At 45.1% G+C, this 24,214-nt stretch overlaps 1 protein-coding gene across 10 annotated transcripts; it reads left to right on the forward strand.

The window, feature by feature from the left end:
- Window positions 1-2,360: 2,360 nt before the first annotated feature.
- Aptx (aprataxin) lies at window positions 2,361-23,358 on the forward strand. 10 transcript variants are annotated; one of them, XM_048420051.3, is made up of 11 exons: window positions 2,475-2,512; window positions 3,352-3,491; window positions 3,813-3,898; window positions 6,090-6,245; window positions 8,555-8,691; window positions 10,986-11,032; window positions 11,221-11,520; window positions 12,855-12,914; window positions 15,345-15,571; window positions 21,114-21,217; window positions 22,382-23,358. In XM_048420051.3, exons 4-11 carry the CDS (start codon window positions 6,202-6,204, stop codon window positions 22,534-22,536), a joined length of 1,074 nt encoding a protein of 357 aa, XP_048276008.3. In that variant the 5' UTR covers window positions 2,475-2,512; window positions 3,352-3,491; window positions 3,813-3,898; window positions 6,090-6,201; the 3' UTR covers window positions 22,537-23,358. The 10 variants fall into 10 exon arrangements, with proteins under 10 accessions (XP_048276007.3, XP_048276012.3, XP_048276006.3 ...); XM_048420050.3 differs by lacking the exon at window positions 3,352-3,491 and having other exon boundaries at window positions 2,361-2,512; XM_085677243.2 differs by lacking the exon at window positions 6,090-6,245 and having other exon boundaries at window positions 2,476-2,512.
- The last annotated feature ends 856 nt before the right edge of the window (window positions 23,359-24,214 follow it).

Raw genomic sequence — 24,214 nt, forward strand, 5'->3', positions numbered from 1 at the left:
TGAGTTCGAGGCCAGCTTGATCTACAAGAGAGTTTCTACACAGAGAAACCTTGTCTTGAAAAACCAAACCAAAAAGGCAGGCAGAGAGTGACTGAAGAAGACACTTGACGCTGACTGCTGACCTACACATCCCTATGCACACACCAACACACATGCTAAGTGACCCAACAATCCTACTTTCCAAAGCAACTGAAGGCAGATCTTGATGTCTTGAACATCCATGTTCATAAACATATCATTATTCACAATAGCCAAAAGGCAGGAGCAACCCAAATGTCACCAATAGTCTCATATGTCTGTAACCCCAGCACTTGAAAAACTGAGAGCAAAACTGGATGTGGTCTTTAATCCCAGCACTCAGGAGACAGAACTTACTTTCTGAGTTTGAGGCCAGTCTGGTCTAGATAGAGTGTTTCAGGACCGCCAGAGCTACATAGTGAGACCCTGTCTCAAAAATAAAACAAGTCAAAAACAAAAAGAAACTGAAGCAGGAGGATCAGGGATTCAAGATCATCTTTTAAGGCCAGCCCGACCCTGTCTTTAAAAAGATGGGAGCAAAAAGAACAAACAAGAAAGAATATATGGGGCTAGAGAGATGGCTCAGCAGTTAGGAACACGGGTTACTCCTCCAGAGATCCTGGTTCTAGTCCCAACATATGCACGGTAGCTCATACCTCCTGTAACTCCAGTGCCAGGGATCTGTCTTCTGCTGGCCTCCTCAGGCACCAGGCACACACGTAGTATACAGACAAACATGCATGCAAAATACCGGCACACATAAAAGCAAATTATAAAAGAATACTAAAATAAATATTCAAATTGAGTTTTAAACAGAAAGTTTTGACATGTGCCACATTGTAGGTGAAACTTGACACCAAGGCAAATGAAGTCAGTTACAAAAGACAACGCTGTATGATTTCACTTACATGATATTTCCAGAACTGTCAAACCCATGGAAGCTCAGAGCTTCAGGGAGACGAACACTAGTGGCCATTTGATTCATAGAGAGGTTGAATTTATGGTGCTCAGTCTTCTATCAATGTGAAACTAGAGAATGTCTTAAGTCCCTGCCATGCCCGACGCCCGTGCATTGTTCCAAACAACCTTGTTTTCCTGGTCAGTGCACAGTAGACAATGGGTTAGATCTAATATGCTGGCTATGAAAACCCTGCCCAGTTTTGTACAAATGACCCAGTTCATCCTTTAGCTGTAAGAGGCACAAAGACAGGGTGGGTAGAAGCTTTGGCTAAGAGGCTTAATCCCGAGGGAAATTGTCAGGCCACCAGAGGTGCCTCGGTATCTTAAGCAGTTGGGGACCACATTCTCAGCCTTGAGACCTGCATAGCTTTAGGTGCTTCCTTCCTTCCTGCTCTGACCCTAATATACACCCGTATCTTCTCCACCGACAAAAGCATCTCTCTCTCTTGTTCCCTGGAACATCCTCCCATTCTGTCTTGTCAGCTCCATCAGATAGTGGAGTCTGACTTTCTACAGAAGGAAACAATAGTAACCCATTTTGATGAAGAAACAAGAGAGCTCGGAGCTGAGCGTGATGGTGAAGGCCCATGACCCAGCATTTCAGCGGTAGAAGCAAAAGGATCTTGAGTTTGAGGCCAGCCTAGGGTACAGTGAGACACTGTTTAAACAGCCGAGAGAGAGAGAGAGAGAGAGAGAGAGAGAGAGAGAGAGAGAGAGAGAGAGAGAGAGAACTCCTTAAGGTTCAGTTTCTATTGCGTTTAAGAGTCTACACTCTGGCTTTTCTCACGAGATAGGAATTCTTTCATTTGCCAAGAAGTCTTTGGTGATTTACAATACAAGACTTTCAGGGAACGTCCTGGAATTACTATAAAAATCTGTACAAATATGTCATCCCAACCTCCTGCTTTTCTGATTGCCCTCAGATCATTTACAAAGATATCGTTAAAAAAAAAATCTTAGCAGGGTTCCCTCTGTCTCTGTCTTCAGTTTTTTCCTTAAAGGGAGAAAGAAAAGTGTAATTTGAACGTGGGGAAGGTAGTCTAGACTGCAGCTTCAAAGATGCCTCAAAACTGGGTTTGGTGGCTCACACCTGCAATCCCAGCACCGGGGAGGCTAAGGCGTGAGGATTTTCGCGAGTTCAAGGCCAATTTGGGCCACAGAATGAGTTTTGCCTCACTACCTCCAACCTCTTTCTTTCCTTCCCTTTCAAAGATGGCCTTAAAACGCAGCAAGCTTCCTGAGGAGGAAGTGCCAAGAGACGACATGGCTGCGTATATAAGCCACAGAAGATTGCTCCCTGAAACCTCTCCGGAAGGCAGTGACAATCAGATGTCTCAGAGAGAGACAGTCAGAGGTCCTCCTGGGGGACAACTAGCCGGTAGGAACGACTAGGAGTGGTCGTTTCAGCCAGTTCTTGAGGAGATAATGGACCATCGCCAGTTGCTAGGCAGCCTTTTATGACGTCATCTTTCAGCACCGGAAGCGGCAAGGCGCAGAGGAGTCGGGAGAGGGTTTGTGGGTGTCTGCAGTCGAGGTAAGCTGGTAGTCGGCCTCCCCTGCTGGTTGGGTTAGAAATGGCCGCGGGCGTTCGGCCCGAGCCGCTAACCCGGAGCGGTGACCTCGAGCGTTGAGTTCGAGGCATCCTCTTTGCGGACCGGTCTCCTCCTTCTCGTCCCGGTCCGGTGGGCGTGTTTCAGGAGAAAGCGTGTTAGTCTCCGCCCCATTGGTCCACTGCGCCCTCCCCCCCACCTCCCCGCCTGACTCCTGAACCTAGTTGGCCGCAAAATCAGCATGAAAAGATTTATAGATAACAGCGGACACTGTCATGCCAACGGGGCCGTTCAGCTTGTCGGGAAAGTGTTTTTGCCAAAAACGCCCTCCTAGAGTAACTTGAGGTGTTTGCTCTAGCCGTGTCCTCAGCAGGCCTTAGGAATGCCGGAAGCAGCGAGGCAGTGCGGAGACTGGGTCAACAAAGCAGGGGTATTTCAAATTCCATTCGTTTGGAATTGGTGGGGAATTACTTTCGAGAATTTGACATATATTGGGGACTTCTTAGAGCCCCTCTCTCACTCCCTCCCCCTTAATTTGAGACTAGGTATCATGTAGTCCAGCTGGCCTCAAATTCTTGATCCCCCTGTCTCCACTTCCCAGTGATGGGATACAGGTATTTGCCACTGGGTCTGAGCAAATTTTCTTTTTCAAGATGGGTCACAGTATATAGATTAGTCCTCAGATTTCGGCTATCCTGCTTGGGCCTCCTAAGTACCGAGATCACACCCCTTTGTCACAGAAATCTTTTTTTTCTTCAAAAAAAATTTTTTTTGGTGTATTTTATGCATGAGTGTTCTAACAGCATGTATGTTTGTATGCCAGAAAAGGTCTTCAGGCCCCATACAGATAGTTGTGAGCTGCCCCGTGGTTGCTGGGAAATGAACTCAGGACCTCTGGAAGAGCAGTCTTAACCTCCGAGCCATCTCTCCAGCTCTATCGTAGAAATCTTTACGATGATCTGTGTAAGGAAATTTTGTTCAATTCCCACTTGGTCGTTATTGATTTGTCTGCTCATATATTTGTTCTTTACCCCACTCTTTCAACCAACATTCATTGTCTACTGAATTAAGAAAAAATATCTGTTGAAACTTGGAAGCTTTCAGCTTGTCAGCCAGTCACCCGAGGGTTTGCTTTATCTAGACCTTGTTGGGTCTGCAGTCCCTTCTCTGCCTTCAGTTTGAGCTTCTCCATGCACAGGGTGCTTTGTCTTTGTGTGTTTGCACTTGCTGTTTCCTTTGCCTAGAATGTCTTCCTAATTCCATTTTCTGCTTCTTATTGCTCAGTTAAGCTGCCCGCTTCTACCAAATTAACCAAGTGTACAAGACTGCTTCCATCTCCAGGAAACTGCACTTCACATGGTACTCTAAAGGTTTGTGTTTCCATAATACTTTCTTACAAACAAATCATACCACACGGGTTATAATTATTTCTAGGTCTTCTCTGGGCTTGGAGGCTTTTGAAGGCAGGGCATATGTATTAGCTCTTGATTGCCACTGCTAGAATATCATGAAACATATAGGCATAAAATAATTTTTTTTTTTTGGTTGCAGAGTGCTGCTGCCGCTTTTTAAAGAGAGAGAGACCACGCCCCATTGGGCTTGTATCTCAGCGGCTATTGGCTAAAGGAGCGGAAGGAGCTCCTGCAGCAGTTTTTCGAGACAGGGTTTCTCTGTAGCTTTGGAGCCTGTCCTGGAACTAGCTCTTGTAGCCCAAACTGGCCTCGAACTCACAGAGATCCGCCTGCCTCTGCCTCCCGAGTGCTGGGACTAAAAGCATGTGCCACTACTGCCCGACTGGAATAAAATAATCCTGATTGATTGAGTGAACCCCCAAACAATATCATTGGTGGCTAAGAACCTATTTGGAAGGAGTTCGGATTCTCTGGCACACAGTGTCTTTGTTACTGGACATGGCACTTGCTTGTCTAAACCTTCATTTTCCGTGGAGTGAAAGTGGGACATTTAGCACAGGGCCTGTCATGTAGTAGTAGCTCTTAAGTTATGCTGAGCACCTGGGGTCCTGGGACATAAGACCAGGCGCTCATAGCAGTGGTCTCCAGCGACCTTCCTTCCAGTTTTTTAAAGGGGAGGCAGTGGGGAGTCTCTCCCCAAGGCTATCAGAACTGTGACAGTAGTTGTACTGTGTGTAGGAAGATGTACAAGAAAGATGGCGACTCCATCGGCCTCAGGGAGGAGATGGGACCTGACATCTGACAAAGATTTGAGTTTTTAGGAAGGAGAGGAGGAGACGTCAGCCCCAGAAAACCTGTTTAGAATAACTTACTCAGAAGCTGTACTGCAGTAGGTTATTTCTGAAGGCCTTTTTTTTTTGTTGTTGTTGTTGTTTTGTTACTGTTTTTTTTCGACACAGGATTTCTTTGTGTATCTCTGACTGTCCTGGAATTTACTTTGTAGACTAGACTGGCCTCAAAGAGATCCACCTGCCTCTGCCTCCCTGAATGCTGAAATTAAAGGTGTGTGCCCTCACCACCTGGCCATGTTCCCTGTATTCTAAAGTCATTCATTCCTGTAAGCTGGGTCTGGAGATCCAGCTGGGCCAACCTGCCGCTTAAGGTTTGTTGTGTTAGCACTGAGCAGTCACTGCATCAGCTCCCTAAGGGGTAGTGTGTTGGGACATCACCACGTAAGAACTTCAGGGATAAAATGTGTATGTATTTGTGGCGGAAAGGAGGGCTGTTTCCATTGTCCCGTCATGTTCCTAGCTGTCTATTGGAGCCTCTCAGCTCCTACTCAGAAGCTGCGCTGTCTGTTGACTTCTTTGTCAGGGAGTAGTCAATCATGTGACTTGTTTCTCAGTGCCCAGTGAGGACATGCTTCACTTCTCTGTCCACCTATCAGTTTGTAGCAGGTACAAACAGATGCCCCATGGAACATAGCATTGTAAATGGGACCTGCCTGCAATACTGTCACAGCTGGGTCCAGGCTTAGGATCTTAGATGAACAGCTGACTTTATATGCATATTAACTCCTCTCAGAGACCTGTTGAATTGTCTTTTGGGCTTTCTGGCCTCTGTTATAACAGTGGTTTCTGGACGAGTCTCTTAGCCTAGCTTTCTGCACTCCTGCCTACAAGTCGCTGCTGGCCAGGTGTTCTTGGGCTTCACTGTCTTGTCTGCCTCTGAGTGTGAAAGTTGGCAGTTGTTTCCTGCTGATTCTGTGGAGCTCAGATTCTCATCCTGCTGTTCTTGCACTATCTTTGCCCACTGTTGAGGGCAACATCTCTGGTACAGCCCAGAATGCCTTCTCCCTTTGTGGGAACCTGTGCTGTCACTTGTACTTGTTAATGTGAGATGCCTCTCCTGGTTCTTCCTGACGACTCAGTCCCCTTGGCTCCTGGCCTTCTCTGACTGGGTGGTTTTGGAACCGTTCCTGACTGACAGAGGACTTTGAGCCTCCCTGGCCTGCTTGTGCTCACCTAATCAATTCCTGGGAGCGTGTACCTCTAGCTCATTCTGCCTTGTACTGTCTTGTCTTTGCAGATGGTAACAATATTCTTGTTTTTGAGAATATGGTTTATTTGTTCTTTGTTTCTGAATGCAGCACTTGAGTAAAAGGCCTGTGAGCAGCTTGGGGAGGAGGCAAGATTTCCCTGAACTGTCAGAAGCTGGAACATTGAGAAGGTCCTGGAGCGGTGGTTTTCAACCTGTGGGTCATGATCCCTTTGGGGGGTCGAAGGGCCTTTCACAGGGGTCACATGTAAGATCTTTACATTACAATTCATAACAGTAGCAAAGTTATAGTTATGAAGTAGCAACAAAAATAATTGTATGGTTGAGGGTCACTAGAGCATGAGGAACTATATTAAAGGGTCACAGCATCAGGTCGGGAACCACTGCTCTTCAGACTGGGGAGATATCTTGAAACCCACTCCTAGCTTTGCCCTAATTCTCTCTTCTGCCTTCCTGGGTCACCTCAACCTTTCTTTTTTTTTTTTTTTCTTCAACTTCTATGACACACTCATGCCTGTCAAATATATTCAGTTCATCCATTCTCCTGAGTTTCCTACTTGTGTATCTCAGCTTAACTCTTGGATCTTCCACAAACTGTGAAACTGTGTCAGAGATTGTGTTCCAGTGTAAAATTCAGGACTGGGGATTTAGCTGAGTGGTAGACTGCCTGTGTAGCAAGGGCAGGGTCCCGGGTTTGGTCCCCAATACATACCCCTCCACTTCTCACAAAAGACAGCTCCACTCCAAACAAGCAAACATACAAAAAACAAAAAATAAAAAAACAAAACCCAAAACTCACTACCCCCCAACAAAACAATAGCCAAGGGATGTTGCTCCTTCTCTATCTCTTTTTCAAGAGAAACAAGATTTATTATTTTTAATTATGTGAGTATTTGCGGGTCTTGGGGGTGGTACATGTGACCCAGGTGCCCACAGAGGCTGCAGGGGTCAGATCCCCTGGAGCTGGGATTGCAGGCAGTTGAAGCTGCCCAACTTAGACGCAAAGAAACAGATTAGTGTTTGTCCAAGAGCAGTCTGTGCTGTAGACCTTTGAGCCATCTTTCTGGTTTCATCATTTCTAAATAGTATCTTCCTCTAAATTCTTTGTTTTGTCTAGTGCATCTTCCAAATTAGGATACCCCCTTTTTTTTATTTGAAATAGTCTCATGTAGCCTTAGCTATTCTAGACCTTGTTAAGTACACAAGGTTGCCCTAGACCTCAGAGAGGTCTGCCTGCCTTTGCCTCCTCAGTGCTGGGTTGAAGGCATGTGCCATGTCTGGCTGGATCAGAAGGCTTTGGTTTGCTACGTCTCTTCACTCCTTTGCCAGTTTCCAAATGGCACCTGAGATAAGTGCATCTCCTAGATTTGTCTTCTTCTTCCTCCTGTTTTTGAGACAGGATCTCACTATACAGTCTTGGCTGGCTTGAGATGTGGTATGTGGGAGACAGAGGCCAGCACTATCTACAGTGCTGAAGGAGACCCTGATGAGGAAGAGCGGCACTAGAGAGATGGCTTAGCAGTTAGTGCACTTGAACCTATGTAGTGGCTCACAGTGTCTTGTGGCTCTAGTTCCGGGGCTTTTCCATGTCACTTCTGGCTTCTGCAGGCATTGCGTACATGTGGTTCACATACTGACAGGCACACACGTACACGAGCACATTCTCTCTAGTGAGGGCTAGAAATATAGTTCAGTGGGACAATACTTCCTAGCATGTGCAAAGCCCTCGCCTTCAAACGAGAGAGAGAGAGAGAGAGAGAGAGAGAGAGAGAGAGAGAGAGAGAAACTTAATATATAAGACACCATATAAAGACACCAGAGATCTAAAGAACTTTTTTTTTCTTTAAGATTTATGTGTGTGTTTTACTTGTATAACTGAAAGTGAACCATATATGTAGTTCCCATGGAGGTCGGAAGAGGGCATTAGATTCCCTAGATTTGGAGTTATAGATGGTTATGACCACGATGTGGGTGCTGGGAACCAAACGTGAGTCCCCTTGAAGAGCTGCAAGTGCTCTTACTTCTCAGCCATCTCTCCTGGTCCACATCTTCCTTGTTTAGTTCTTGGTTCTCTAACAGGCACACTCCTTCCCAACCTCACACCCTGCATATACACCCCTTCTTCACGAAGCCTTTCTTAGTACTCTCACGGGTCAGTCTTATCATCGGGCTATGTCATGTTTGGTTCCTCTCTTACAGTGCTTGTATTGTATCACAGTAACAAGTGTATGAATTGTCTGCTCATAGCCCTACTCCAGGCTCCACGGGTTACTCAGTTCTCAGAGACCCTCTGCATGTAACCTAATGCCTAGCACGGGGCATCAACAAGTGTGTAACACATACTTGAATGCGTAGTGTGATTAGTAGAGGTAAATATTTACCTGCATTATCTCATTAATGTTCTGAGTCCTATAATTATCATAGCTTTATAGGTGAGGAAGTGGGGACCAGGAAGGGGAAGTCTCCTGCTTCTGGGAGCATTCTCACAGTCATGTATGTGGTGAGGAGGCCATGGCCTGGGTGATTTGTTCTCCCATGATCCTCTTTTGTTCTCAGAGCCATGATGCGGGTGTGCTGGTTGGTGAGACAGGACAGCCGGCATCAGCGAATCAGACTTCCCCATTTGGAAGCAGTTGTGATTGGTCGAAGCCCAGAGACCAAGATCACAGATAAGAAATGTTCCCGACAGCAAGGTAACTAACTGGTCATTGGAATGTGGAGATGACTCTGCTTAGTTATGGGGGATGATGGTTACCAGCGGTACACATTTCCTGCTGTTCTTGCTGGAAAACCTAGTTCTTTTTTCTTTTCCTTCCTTCCTTCCTTCCTTCCTTCCTTCCTTCCTTCCTTCCTTCCTTCCTTCCTTCCTTCTTTCTTTTCTTTTCTTTTCTTTTCTTTTCTTTTTTTTTTAAGACATGGTTTCTCTGTAGCTTTGGAGCTTGTCCTGGAATTTGCTGTGTAGACCAGGCTGGCCTTGAACTCACAGAGATTTCCCCTTGCCTCTGCCTCCCAAGTGCTAGGATTAAAGGCGCGTACCACCACCACCTGGCCCTTGCTGGAAAACCTATTATATTCCCAACACAAGGCTCATAAATTGTGTTCTTTTAGCTAACATTAGGGCTGGTTCAGCCTGGATTTTGCCTTCACCATGCAGTAACACTTAAGGCAGGTTCAGGTAAGGGATGGGAAGAGGTGGCTGCCATCCTACCACCTTGACGTGGTAGGATTGAGTCTTGGACTCTGCTTTGCCCGGGGGTTATGCATTGAGCAGCAAGACAAATTCTGGACTCTCCAAGCTGAAACTGTGTCTGAGATGCAATGGGGATGGTGTCAGCCTTTCCGTACTTCCTTACCCAGAGGCTGGATCTTTGTCTAACTGTGGCATACAGCTTGTCTGTCATATGTTTTAAGGGAAAAACTGTGTACACACACACACACACACACACACACACACACACACACAGAGAGAGAGAGAGAGAGAGAGAGAGAGAGAGAGAGAGAGAGAGAGAGAGATTTGCCTGCAAACCATGGGCATGCTCACCCTTTCCTGCAGTGTGTCCCCATAACCCTAAGGTTCTGGACTTGGAGTCTGCAGCAGTGAGTATGGACTTTCCTGTGTGAGTTCGTCCAAGTGTGCTGGAGTGTTGAGCTGAGTAGGTCCAGGATACCAACTGCTGCTGCTTCTGTCTGTTCCCCCTCCCAGCAGCAAGTGTAGGGGTGTGGGGCTCACCAGTTCTCTGCCCGTCCCCACTACTGAGCCGCTGTGGTGCCTCTTCCTGTTCCCCTTCTCGACCACACATGCTCTTTTGACTTATCTGAACCCGAGTGCTTGAAGTTCCCTTCTCTCACATATTGTCCAGCCCTGCAGTGCTCTTTCTAGAACATTCTTTCCATTCCTTCAGGCCAGCTTGAGCTTCTGTTTTCCAAGAACAGACCTATCTTTTACCTCTTTCTCTGTTGAAGTCACTTAGCAATAATGTTCCCTACCCCCGAGGCTCACGTCAGGCATGCTGTTTACCACTTAGCTTCAGCCCCGACTCTTGATAGATTCTTTTCTGCTTCCTAGTAGTAGAAGTCTTATCTAACCATGACATAGGAGTTTTCCTCCTGTTGGCAGAGTCTGTGGTCCTGAGCTGGCTAGGGTTCTGTCAGAGCTGCAGGGATTCATGAAAGCTGCTTCCAAGTTTTTTATTTTTATATTTATTTTTGTGAGACAGGGTCTCACTATGTAGTCTTGGTTGTCCTGGAACTCACTGTATGGACCAGACTGACCTTGAACTCAGAGATCCATATGTTTCTGCCTCTCAAGTGCTGGGATTTAAAGGTGTGTCCCACCCCAACCAACCTAAAAAGGGAAAGATATTAGGCATTTGTTTGCTTTTAAGATCTATTTTTATTATTTTTTTTTTTTAAAATTATATGTGTCTCTCTGTGTGGGTGTATTTAAGTATAGTTCCTTGTGGAGGCCAGAGGCATCAGATTCCCCTGAAACTGGGGTCAAAGGTAGTAATGAACTGTCCAGTGTGGGTGGTGGGAACCAAACTTAGATCTCTGGAAATACAACAGCAAAAATACTCTTAGCCAATGAGCCATTTCTCCATTCCCCAACCCCAGGTTTTTAGCAGTAGCTAAGGGAGTACATGCACTGATAGAAATTATTTTTGTGGGTGAGAAGTGGGGTTTAAGATATTTTTACATATTCCAGACTAACCGCACACACTGACTATCCTGCCAAGGCTGGTCTTGAACTCCTGATCTTGACTCTACTTCTCAAGTCTGGGGTTACAGGCATGTGCCTCCATGCCCAGCTCACCGAGGGACATTTTCTGGAAGCGTTTGAAGCTGTTAGAAATTGTAGGCCCAGGCACACGCACATCAGGCTCGTCTTTGGACTGCCTGCAGCAGTCGGGTTTTTAGTTGTCTTTCAGGGAAGCAGAGTACCTGGTTTTGGTTGCATCTGTGCTTAATGTTTTCTTCTGTCTTTCAGTCCAGTTGAAAGCAGAGTGTAACAAGGGGTATGTCAAAGTGAAGCAGGTACGTGTGTTTGTGACTTGGATGCCCATGTATTACTTGATGGTCTTATGCTGTTGCTTTAGACTGTGTCAGCCAGTGATGGAAGGAACTGTAGGCAGCTGACAGCACAGGAAATGTTGATCCAGCAGCTGCTCTAGCACTGATGGCATTGTCGCTCTTATTCTTACATGATGGCTGTGTGTCTACAGGTGGGGGTCAATCCCAGCAGCATTGACTCTGTCATCATTGGGAAGGACCAAGAGATGAAGCTGCAGCCTGGCCAGGTTCTCCACATGGTGAATGAACTTTATCCATATATTGTAGAGTTTGAGGGAGTAGCAAAGAGTCCTGACCTAGAAACACAAAAAAAGAGAAAGAGGTCAGACTGTGATGGTGAAGAGATGGATGCTGCTCAGGAAACTGAGTCTGGGACAGGGCTAGCACCTGAGAGCAGCCCCAGCCTGTGTGCTGTGCCTTCTAAGAAGAGCAAGGATGGAGCCATCAAAGAGGTGAGAATAGTGTGATCGATAGGTGATGTGGAGATGAATATAATAACTGCTTAATTGTTTTGTACACTATAAAGCTCGGACACGGGTGAGGTGGTATTAGTCATAATGAGGGTTGTTAACCGTGATGAAAGAGTCACTTGTTTGTGGCCTGAAAATCACTTGGTGAATGTTCCTTTATATGCTTTTCTATTAAATTCCTGGGGTAAACCACTTGAAGGAAGATGGTGCAGTCAGTAATGGCATTGTGTTGCACTCTGCGTGGCCTTGGGATTGACCTAACTGGGACAGACACACGTACAGAAAAGCTGGGATTGGGTGGGCTGTTCTTTCTAGTGGAGATGTACCATCAGCAGCAGCCCAGAAACTCAGAGTGATTACTCTGTACATCTCAATTGAGGAGCTGGGTTTATCATACATAGCTGAACAAGGGGACAGGGTTAGGAGGTCTTTAGAAGGTCGTAGTCTCGGGCTGTAAACGTCTGGGAGGAGGAAACTGTGCTTGGTAGTGTCTGCATCCTCTGGTCAGCCGTTCGTGAACACTGGTACTTAGACCCTGGGAAGGCTTTGCTATTTCCATGGGTCTGGGCGCTGAGGTCCTTGTCATGGCTGGTCATGCCAACAACACACATTCATCAGGACTTGGTGCACTTGTTACACATTCATTCAGGGTTTCCTTCACTGCCCATAATAGTGTGTTTAACATTGAACACTAACATGGGTCATTTGCTTGTTGACCTGTTGGCTAATAGGAGGCTGACTCGTTCGTGCTCCGTGTTGGCTGTATGGAGCTTTTCCTGGGGAGGTGTGAACGAACGCCTGTTCATCCCGGATGGGACACTAATGACAAACCAGCCATTCCAGCCACGTCTAACTTGCTGAACTAGTGAGTTTTAATTGTGGCACTTACAGGAGCAGGGGCAGCTTATGGCTGACCACCCCATCAAAGAGCAGTCTCTCTCTCCAGCAGTGTGAGGTGGTTGTATATCCTCTGGGAGGGGAGGAGCTTCATGAGCCCTCTCAGGAGTCCTTCCCACCCCCAACAAGGGAATGTTATTTGGCCCAGTCTTGTGAAAGTCTTGTTTAGGTAATCGCAGCTGCTCTTATTCAGGACAGCAATCTTTGCACAGAGGACAGAGTTCCTCATAGGCCTCCTGTTCTAAAAATAGGAAGACAACAGGGAGGCTTGTGGTCCTAAAGGGCAATAGACTGAGGTAAAGGAAGTTTAATTCTCAAGAACTAACATTACTTCTATGTTTTCTTTGGACTTTGCTCTCATGCAGTATCAACTACGTTTAATTACTAGCATTTATATTTACATTATCTGTTTTATTTAGAAATCAGTGGGCCACTGGAGTCAAGGCTTGAAGATTTCTATGAAGGATCCCAAAATGCAGGTCAGAATAAAATTATATAATTTAAGTGTCTGTCATGTTGTACATGACCATTCTACAGAATTTTTGTAATTATAAATGAAGCCAAAGGATTCTAGATTACTGAACTTTTCTGTGAGGACAAGGCTTCCACATCGGTCCTAGAGTAGTCACTAGACCCGTGTCCGTTCGTCTGCAGTATGTCCTTCATATAACTTCATACTACCCTTTCTTGAGTTCCTTTTCATACTCATGCATACACTATAGGCTAGGAGCCACATACGAAGGAGAACGTGGGGTTTTTTTCTTTCTGATTTTGGTTTACCTTGCTTAACATACTTTCTAAGTCCATCCATTTTCCTGTAGATTTTATGATTTCATTTTTCATTTTCTTTTTGAAAAAATTTTATCGATTTATTTTAATGTGTAGGGCGTTTTGCCTGCATGTATATCTGTGTACCTTGTATGTGCGTGGTGTGTGAGGAGGCCAGAAGAAGGTGGATCCCCTGGGATTGGAGTTACAGATGATTGTGAACTATCATATAGGTGCTGGGAATCAAACCTGGATCCAATGGAAGAGCAGCCAGTGCTCTTTTTTTTTTAATTTATTTTTTAATTGATTTTTATTGAACTCTACATTTTTCTCTGCTCCCCTCCCTGCCTATTCCCCCCCCCCCCCCCCCCGCTTCCACCCTCTCCTAAGGTCCCCATGCTCCCAATTTACTCAGGAGATCTTGTCTTTTTATACTTTCTACTTCCCATGTAGATTAGATCTATGTATGTCTCTCTTAGTATCCTCATTGTTGTCTAAGTTCACTGGGATTGTGGTTTGTAGGCTGGCTTTCTTTGCTTTATGTTTAAAAACCACCTATGAGTGAGTACATGTGATAATTGTCTTTTTGTGTCTGGGTTACCTCACTCAAAATATTGTTTTCTAGCTCCATCCATTTTCCTGCAAAATTCAAGCTGTTGTTATTTTTTCTGCTGTGTAGTACTCCATTGTGTAAATGTACCACATTTTCCTTAACCATTCTTTGGTCAAGGGGCATTTAGGTTGTTTCCAGGTTCTGGCTATGACAAACAAAGCCGCCAGTGCTCTTAACCACGGAGTCATCTCTCTAGCCTGCCTCCTTCCTTCCTTCTTGCCTGCTTTCTTGCCTGCCTGCCTTCCTTCCTTCCTTCCTTCCTTCCTTCCTTCCTTCCTTCCTTCCTTCTTTCCCTCCCTCCCTTCCTTCCTTCCTTCTTTCCCTCCCTCTCTTCCTCCCTCCCTCCCTCCCTCCCTCCTTCCCTCCCTCCCTCCCTCTCTCCTTCCTTCTTTTTTATTGACACAGGGTCTCTTATATAGCCCTCAGTGTCCTGAAACTCAGAGATTTGTTAGCCTCTGCTTCATGAGTGCTGGTACGCCTCTATACCCAGCCTCTGATTTCCTAAATAAGTCTCCATTTTGTATATATAGCATATGCTCATTATCCATTCATCTGTTGATGGGCATATGAACCATGAAAGAGCACATGGATTGTTTTAAACTATGCCATAGTTTTTTCTTTTTTCTTTTCTTTTTTTTTGTGGCAGATGAGTACATAAGATTGTAAGTGATAATGAAGTTGTTAAGCCCTAAGTGAAGCTCCGCACTTTAGAGTGACCATTCTAACTATAGAAAAGTTCACCGAGATGTATTTGGTGATAGGCAAGTGTTTGAGTGGCTGTCTTAATCTAGCTGCAAGATGGTTTTTATGTGAGTTTGTTACAATAAAGTGGTTTTATAAAAGTTTTAAAAGTAGTACCTGGAGGTCCTTTGAGGAGCAGCTCACTTCTTCAGATATTGTCTGCTATTCAGAGAAACTGTACTAGCAGGCTGGCTTAGTTGGGGAGGGTGCTTGCTGCCAAGGCGGATTCCTAAAGTGAGTTCGGTTCTTGGAACCAACATGGTAGAAGGAGAGAACTAACTCCTTAAATTGTCCTCTATGATTGTTCCAAATAATAGCACACACAAAAAAATTGTGCTAACCCAAGTATGGTCCCTCTTAAGGGACCATCAGATAAGGTGTGGTGACTGTAGTAACATCCGTCTTCGTGTCAGAAGTCAGCTGTCATCCTTGGAGGAGCCTTCGAGGTTCGCTTCAGTGAGGGCTCCTTGAAATCTACACACATGTATTCAGGTCTGTGTTAGAGAGGCTGCGGTTGAACTCTCCCTCTGGAGATTTAACATGGAAGCCTCGAGAACTCTATTGTACTGTGTATCTTCTCTGAATCCTACCTAGTGTGGTGTTTGAAAACACAGGTTCTGGAGTCTGTGTGATTGGGGTTGGAACCCTAGTTATGTGACGCTATCAGTGTCTGCCTCACTTCTTGAAACTCTTTGCACAAGGTTTTGTCAGTAAGTGTCTAGTACGACTACTCATGCACAGAGGTCCTCAACTGACATCTCTTCCTGTCCTGTGCGCTTTCTGCTAGGTCTACAAAGATGATCTGGTGGTGGTGATTAAGGACAAATATCCCAAGGCCCGTCACCATTGGCTGGTCTTACCATGGGCCTCCATTTCCAGTCTGAAGGTTGTGACCAGTGAACACCTTGAACTTCTCAAACATATGCACACTGTAGGGGAAAAGGTGATTGCAGATTTCGCTGGATCCAGTAAACTGAGCTTCCGATTGGGTTACCACGCCATTCCCAGCATGAGGTAAGCCTTGGGTGATGTGGTGCCCTCTGGTTTGGTTCCAGTGATTAGCATGGACTTGAGAGTCAGGTCATTTCAAGGACCAAAGGAGGTGTTTCCAAGCAGGTGGGCTGAATTTTGCACCTGCCTGACTTGAGCAGCGCAAGTTCCCGCGTCTGCCTGTAATTCACTCCTTTGAAGTTTTTTATTCTCTCAAAATGTAAGCCTTTTAACATGAAGACTGGATGAAGTAGCTTCACAACTTGTAGATGAGCATTTACTGTCAGTGGGTTGCTAGAATTCTTGGAGTTATCTCTAACTCCTAAATGACTAAGGACCATGGCTCTAAAGGAAACAGAACATCATAGACATCTGTAAATGCAAGCTTAGGGTGTGCACAGTTTCAAATAAAGTGAGGAAAAGTGGAGTCTGCTCTTCGTTGGCTTATTTGCAGAAGGATTTGGGATAGAATTATTGTTTTTCCACACAGAGTGCATGCAGGACAGTTCTGTCAGCTTATTTGGTCCAAGCAACAAGATAATGCATGGGCTGCATGGGCTGCACCTCTGGGGTATATCCTCAGTTGCAGCTTTTAAAAAACTACACTAAAATAAACAACATAAAATTTACATTTTTAAAGTTTTTATTTTGTTTATTATTTTGAGACAGTTTTTTTTTGTTTTTTTTTTTTGTCTTTTGTTTTTTGAGACAGGGTTTCTTTGTGTAGCCCTGACTGTCCTGAAACATACTCTAGAGATCAGGTTGGCCTTAGACTCAGAGTTCTGCCCGCCTCTGCCTCGTGAGTGCTGGGATTAAAGGAGTGCACCACCACTGCCCAGCAATCTTGGACTCTTCTCACATTAGCTTCCTGAGGCTGGGGCTACAGGTGTTTACTACCGTACCCGGCTAATCATTAAATTTCTTTTGGAGATTTATTTTTATTTAATATGTATGTTTGTTTTTCCTGCATGTCTATCTGTGTACCACATGTGTGCCTGGTACTCATGGAGGTCAGCAGAGGTCACGGAATCCCTAGAATCTGAAGTTCTAGATGGTTGTTAGCTGCCATGTTGGTGCTGGGCATTGCACCTGGGCCCTCTGGAGGAGCAGTGGTGCTCTTAACTGCTGAGCCATCTCCGCAGCCCCTTAGCATAGTTCATTGTCATTAGGCATGCTTTAATTCCTCTATTTTTATCTTTGTTTATTTTCTTATTTGAAGATAGGGCTCCCTGAAGCCAAGTCTGGCCTTGTGTTTCTGATCCTCCTGCCTCTGTCTGTATCTATAATCCAAATGCTGGGATTATAAGCCTGTGCCTATATATTACATGCCGGGTTTATGCAATGTTGGGCATCAAACCCAGTACTTCATGCAGGCTAGATAAACACCGTCTCAACTGAGTGACGTCTCTAGCCTATGATGGGATTTTTAAATAAATGTAATAGAAAGGAAAATGTGAGTGAGATACTTACTAAAAAGAAAACAAAGCTACTATAAAGTAGTATTTTAGAAAATACAAAATGTGAAGCCAAGCAAAGACACACCATAACACCTCCTCTGACCAAATGCTGTGCTTGTTTGACTTTCCCTGTCATGCTGTTTTCCTGCCTCAGGGTCGTGTAACACTCCTTGTCTGTCCTTAGCCTCCAGTCTGAGCTTGATCTCCATACCTTTGATGGGTTCTGTCTTTTCTTTTTGTTTTTTTTTGAGGCTGGGTTTCTCTGAGGTCCAGGCTGGCCCTGAACTCACCACATGACCAGGCTAATCTTCAATTCCTGATCCTTTCGCTTCTGCCTCCTGAGTGCTGGCCTGAGGTGTGAGGCTCATGCCTGGCAGGGAGGTCTCTTTCAGTTTGGCTGTGTCGTGATTCCCGTGGTGTCCTCGTCATGTCAGAGGTGCATGGTGTTGAGGTGACCTGTGGCGTTAATCTTGGTCATTTTGTTGAGGTGTTACCTGCCAAGTTTCTCCACTCAGAGTTAGTTTTTCCTTTTTAACTGATGACTATCTTGGGGTAATATTTTTAAGAGTATTACTATCCTGCTGCTCAAATTTAAACTCGCCATTTTATTATCTATTGGTAGATTTTATTTTATTTTTATGTTTCATTGACTTGTTTGAGACTGGCCTCACTGTACCCAGGTCGACCTGGAATGCTGTATTTTGCTCAGGCTGACCTTGAACTCAGAGTTTTCATCCTGCCTCAGTTTCCCTAGTTCTGGGATCACTAATTTGATGAACCGCACTGAGCTCTATTGGGGGCACTTGCCTGCTCTTTTCCCAGGGTTGTCGATGCTCCTCCCATCTACTGTATGATGTGGACTGCTGTGTGTGGAAGCTGTGTCTTTTTCCCCTTTGTTTCAGGTGTAGGCTCATAGATACTCTGATGTTTATTTACTTATTTTTTTGAGGCTTAAATTATTCCATCTTTGGTCATTGAAAGCCCCTTTAGGTTGGCTTCTTTGTCACTCCATGCCCCTCACAGTTTTTTTTTTTTTTTTTTTTTAATTTTTTGTTTTTCAAGACAGGGTTTCTCTGAAGCTTTGGAGCCTGTCCTGGAAGTAGCTCGGTAGACCAGGCTGGCCTTGAACTCACAGAGATCCACCTGCCTCTTCCTCCCGAGCACTGGGATTAAAGGAGTGTGCCACCACCGCCCAGCCCCTCACAGTTTTTAAGGTTGACTTTGCTTTCTGTCCCTGCAAGGCACCATAGGTTCATCATCCCCAGAGAGGTCTAGATGCCAGGTGTTGCCCCCCCCCCCCCCCCCCCCGACAGATTTCTCTGTGTAACAACAGTCCTGACTGTCCTGGAACTCACTCTGTAGACCAGGCTGGCCTTGAACTCACAGAGATCCGCCAGCCTCTGCCTTCCAAGTGCTGGGATTAAAGGCATGAGCCCCCACACCTGGCAGTACCAGGTTTCTCTAATGAGAGAAGTGCTTGACTTAGAGTGTCTTTACTTCTACATACTTCTGCATCAGGAAATAACACACAAATCCTAAGCCCTCTCCCCACCTCTGACTTTGTATTCATATCTGCACACAGGAAATGGTAATTCCTGCTGGTTCTCCTCCCAGACTTAGCCTGCTTAGCTCCCAGGTCATGCTGGTAACCATTCTTCCTGGTCCATCTCCACAAGCAACACACATCTTGTTTTCCTAACTTCCTTTTTTGTGTCTTCTTTCTCTACCAGTGAGAAACTGGATGTCCCTCATTATGAACACTTACATGTTCAGTCCAAGCATATTTGTAATATAGCTATAGATTGCTACCCACCCCCTGTGTAAAGATGTTTACTACAGTGTAGTACAGTGTTAGTGGAAAGTCCCCCCCTTTAATGTTATAGCAGCTAGCCAAAATACTGTTTTCCAAAGTTATATTTTTTTCTCACCATCTTCAGTGTGGTTCCTTTCTTCATTTTTATTCATTTGTTTATTCGTTACTGCTTATATCCCATTTTGGATTCTGCATACATATTTGGGGCTTTTGATTGTTAATCATCCAAAATGAAATACTACTAATTCCAAAAATGAAAATTCTACAAAAAAGTCATTCTACGTAGTTTAGCAAAGTGAAACTATGTGTGTGCATGGGTGTATGTACTCTGCATGTGGAGGTCAGAGGTCAGCCTCAAGTGTCTCCACCTCAAGTGGGTCCATCTTGTTTTTCTGAGACAGAAACTCTCCCTGACCTGGGGCTTGCTGTTTAGGCTAGACTGGCTAACTAACCCCAGGAATCCTCCTGTCTCCATCTCCTTAGTGTGGAACTTCAGACATCAGATTCTCATGCTTGTAGGGCAAGCTCACTATCAACAGAGCTATCAACTCAACCTGAACAATTACTGGTTGAACCCTAGGTTCTTTTTCCTGTACCATTCTCAACCTCAGCAAGTGGCACTGCCCCAAACTGCACCAGTAAGTTAGTAAATCTTGTTGGATTTGTTCCAAAACTTGACCAGCATTGGGCGGTTCCTTGTCATTTCTGCTACAGCCCAGCTCTAGCGTGAGCTGTGCTGGGTTTTGTCATTGACTGTCACAGTGGCCTTGTCGCAGGTCTCATCTTCTGCCTGACATGCCCTCATCCCTTTGTCTTTTAAAGCTACAAGTGGGATAATATCTTCTGCTTTAACTCGACTCTAGTGTTTCTGGCTGTATACCGCGGTCTCATCACCTTCTTTGTGGCCCGTGTTTGCACCAAGCTGCCTCTTGCCCCAGGATTTTGAATTTGACCTCTGCACTCTGAGACACAGTTGCCTCTGCTCCTCTTTACCTGGCGGAGCCCTCCTTTGGGCAGTATTAGCTAGCTCTAGTCCTAGTTTCTAGCCTGCTTCTCTCTTTTCTTTTCCCCCTTCCCTTCTCCTTTTAATTTCTTTTGTTTTTTATTAGTGTATATAATAGGTTTCATTATGACATTTTCATATATGTATATGATGTATATTGATCAAATCTTTTTGTCCTTGCTCCTCTCCTATTTCCACTGATCCCCCTTCTCTTCCAACCTAGTTACTCCTTCTTTCCTTCCTTCCTTCCTTCCTTCCTTCCTTCCTTCCTTCCTTCCTTCCTTCCTTCCTTCTTCCTTCCTTCCTTCCTTCCGAGGCAGGTTTTCACTGTATAGCCCTGCCTGCTCTTGAACTCAGAATCCCCTCCTTCAACTTCCCAAGTGCTGGAATTTAAGGCATGCGCCGCCAGCATGCATGACACCTTCTTTATTTTCCTTTAGTGATTTGGGTTTTTCTTGCTTATTTGACTTTTTTAGAATGTATTTATTCTAAATGCAGAATCCTTTCTTGTATTATTCTCTAATAAATTCCCAGTTCTAGGTTTGACTAGGTACTTACTCAACACTAAACATTCTTTTGTGTGTGTGTGTAACCAATTACTTTCCCCCATCTGTCTGTCTGTCTGTCTATCTATCTATCTATCCACCTAAGCATTTTTTTTTATTTTTTTTTTTATTTAAGTATTTATTTGAGACAGGGTCTCACTGTGCAGCTCTGGCTGGCCTTGAATTTGCTCAGTCTGCTTTCTTATAGAACTCAGGACTACCAGCCCAGGGATGGGACCACCCACTATGGGCTGGGCCCTCTCCCATCAATCACTGATCATCACAAGCTTTCATACAGCCTGATCTTAAGGAGGCATTTTTTTTTCTTTTCTTTTTTGTTTCTGCTTTTGTTTTTTTCAAGACAGGGTTTCTTTGTGTAGCTCTAACTGCCTTGGAACTTGCTCTGTAGACCAGGCTGGCCTCAAACTCACATAGATTCCACTTGCCTTTGCATCCTGACTTCTGGGATTAAATACCACCTGGTGGAGGCATTTTCTTAACTGAGGTTCCTCCCCTCAGATGACTTCGCTTGTGTCAGGTTGACATAACTACCTAGCACACATGGCAAGCACTTTGGTCCGTATGTTATCTCCCAAGCACATTAACTGTTCTCAAGTAAACGGAAGACAGTGTTGCATTTAATGACACAGCATCAGAACTTTATATACCTGCACTTACTTTGGTGTCATTTTGATTAAACCACAGTTTTTAGTACTCAGTTCTTTTTTGTTTTTCAACTTCCAACTAGCCATGTACACCTCCATGTGATCAGCCAGGATTTTGATTCTCCTTGCCTTAAAAACAAAAAACATTGGAATTCCTTCAATACAGAATACTTTCTGGAATCACAAGGTAAATAGTATTCTTTTTAATATTCATTTCATTTTCTTACATGTTTTACTACCTGATTCAGTTGTTTCTCTAAGTCACAACCTGACCTCAGGTGACCCATTTAGTGATCTCTATAAAACAGGCACTCCTAAAATGAACACGGATGCTTCATTGTAATAGAATTGCTGCTTGGCTGTGAGCATCCTGGAAGGATCCAGTCAGCTGTGTGTTGGGGTCAGAAGTGTTTCCTTTTGACAGCAGAGGAGTCGCCGGGCTGATGTGCCAGGTGTCCTGGACTAGTGGGCTGGGAAGATGTGTGCCAGCTGGTTCTGAATCTGAGCGTTGCTGGACCCTGCGCCAGCCAGGCCTTGCTGTTTGTCGCAGTGACAGCATGCCCGACAGAACCTAAGAAGTTAAAGCTGTGTTTAGGGTCATAGTCTCAGAGGACTTGTGCATGGCTCTGTTGCTGAGCTATGGTGAGGCAGAACACTGGCAGGGAGGGCGATGATGAGCAAAGCTGCTCACTGATTGGTAGCCAGGGACTGAGAGAGAGAGGAGAGAGGGGCTTAGGGAAGGGACTTGGGACACAACACAGCCTCAAGGGTGTCCCCAGTGACCTGTTTTCTCCAGCTAGGTCCTGCCTCCGAAAGTTTCTACCATCTCAACAAATAACACCAACAGCTGGGGTCCACACTTACAATGCATGAGGCTTTGCACTTCATGTCTAAATGCTCACAGAGTTTTTGGTTGACGAGGGTCTCTGTAGTTCTTTCTCTCTTCTGTCAGGAGTTAAGCAAGAGTTTGGGGCTCTCTCCTGTTAGCAGTGTTTTATGGATACTATGTATATTTGATGGAAGCATTTCCTAGAATATTTTCTGCGTAACTAGTACTGCTGCATTGATATTGGGGCAACTACCATTTAGCAAAGAGCCTCCTGGAGAGAGCCATGGTGGTGAGCCCGTAATGTGTGGTAGGTGGACTGTGTCCTGAAAGAGTGTCATATCAAAGGTAGGTTGCTCAAACCTAGAATCTGGTCAAGTACATTTTCCCAGTGTGAAGTCTAACTTCAAGCGTGTGAGCTTTAGGATAGCAGATCTGTTGATTGATATGTTTTTGCCCTTTTTTCTTGACATCTTACTGGCTGTCCAGAGTAGCTGGGATCTGATCCTTATTTCTTGCTTGCAGCTGTGATCAAGATGGTTCAAGAAGTTGGCAGAGTGACTGTTCAGGATGGGACTTCTGAGCTCCTGAAGCTGCCTCTTCGCTGCCACAAGTGCCAGCAGCTACTGCCTTCCATCCCGCAGCTGAAGGAGCATCTCAGGAAGCACTGGGGCGGGTGACACTCTCCCTGGAGCCTGGGTGCTGTGCTTGTGCCCTGTGCAGCCCTGAACTAAAGCACGCAGCTTTCCAAAACAAAGCTTATTTATTCTTGAGCAGCTCCACGTTGGGGGACTGGTTAGTTCAGGAATTGGAAATTTGGGTTTGTATGGGTGTACTCTCTGGTGATGGAAGCTGGCACATGCCTGATCACCCTTTCCTCCACCACGCCAGGCCTAACTAATGGGGTGGTGACAAAGCCAGCCCGAGACTCAAATGCAGGCTGTAGAAGCACAGTGCTTCATTGCTACTCCGGACCGTGCAGTATCTTCATCAGGGTAGCTGAGGTTCTGAGGGCTTCTAGCTCTCGGACTTTAATCTGCTCTACGATAGTCTTCTTCCCTCCATGAGGAGGCTTTCAGCAGGCTGAGTGTCTCGGTGAAAGTGTGTGACAGTCCTCTGCACAGAGATGCCAGGGCAGAGGGAGTGGTCATATTTGGTGCGGTGTTAACAGTACAGTCTGTGCTGAGGGCAGCTGGGGCAGTGTGTACTGCCAGCTTCAGGCAAAGGTCTGACCGCAACTTCTGTCATGGCTCTTGAGAGAACATACAGAACATATAGCAAACCAGATAGAGTTTCCCCAATGTGCCTTGTTGCAAAGGACAGTTCATTTATTTCTAATTTAGCATATCAATATTAAAATGAATATTTGATTAGAAACTGCAAGGAGTGCTTGTATCAGACAGTGTAAGAATGTCAGTTGTAATGAAGAACAATCGAAGAATGAGGTGAGCATGCCTACATTCTTTATTCTGCCCTAAATAAATAGATTTTTTAGGGCTGGAGAGACGACTTAATGGTTAAGAGCGTGTGCTGCTTTTCTAGAGAACCTGAGTTTTGTTCCCATCGCCCACATCAGGCTGCGCGCAACCATCTATAGGTCCAGGGGATCTGACGCCCTCTTCTGACTTCCATGGGCACTGCACCCCAGTGTACAAACCCATTTATACACATGCACATTCATACATAATTAATACTTTAAAAATTAGATCTTTGGAGGAAAAACTGTAAATAATGACTTGGAGGAACCAGAGAAAGGACACAAAGTATTAAGGTGTATTCATCTCTTAGCCTTCATCTCCCAAATGGTCTGTTATCACTAGGGGGGAAAAGGCTTTCTGAACTCTGGATGTAGCCCTAGCCATCCTGAAACTCACTACATAGACTAGGCTGGCCTTGAACTCGCAGAGATCTGCCATTCTGTGCCTTCAGGGTACTGAGATTAAAGTATACCACCACCACCACCAAAACAAATAAAACAAAAAAAGCCAAACCAAAAACATCCCCAAATATACAAGGATTAGATAGATAGACATTGCTAGCATTTAATTAATTCTGATAGTGAGATATTGTCACACAGTTACCTTTTGCAGAAATATTCATATCTATCACCTGCTTTCCTTTTGAATGTTAATAATGGATTAGTTAACCTCACATTCATGTCAGCTCGAAGTTCTGCTCTTGTCCAGCTCACATAGCCTAGTTCCTGGTGTCACCGTTCTGAACACTCTTTAGGAAAGTATTTGAGTATGCAACAATTAGGATTCTGTCACTGAATAACAGGGTATTGATTCCCAGGCCTCAGTTTCCAGCTCTTGTACCTCCCGTCCACACGGTGCTGCAGGGTTGCATGTCTGTCAC

The sequence above is a fragment of the Myodes glareolus genome, chromosome 16, assembly GCF_982192425.1.
Source record: "Myodes glareolus chromosome 16, mMyoGla1.1, whole genome shotgun sequence".
Taxonomy (NCBI): Eukaryota; Metazoa; Chordata; class Mammalia; order Rodentia; family Cricetidae; genus Myodes; species Myodes glareolus.

Coding starts and splice junctions, on each gene's coding strand:
- Aptx (XM_048420049.3), top strand. CDS start 2,436: ATGACGTCATCTTTCAGCACCGGAAGCGGCAAGGCGCAGAGGAGTCGG. Junction 11,033..11,220: donor GGTATGTCAAAGTGAAGCAG/GTACGTGTGTTT, acceptor GTGTGTCTACAG/GTGGGGGTCAATCCCAGCAG. Junction 21,218..22,381: donor ATACTTTCTGGAATCACAAG/GTAAATAGTATT, acceptor TCTTGCTTGCAG/CTGTGATCAAGATGGTTCAA.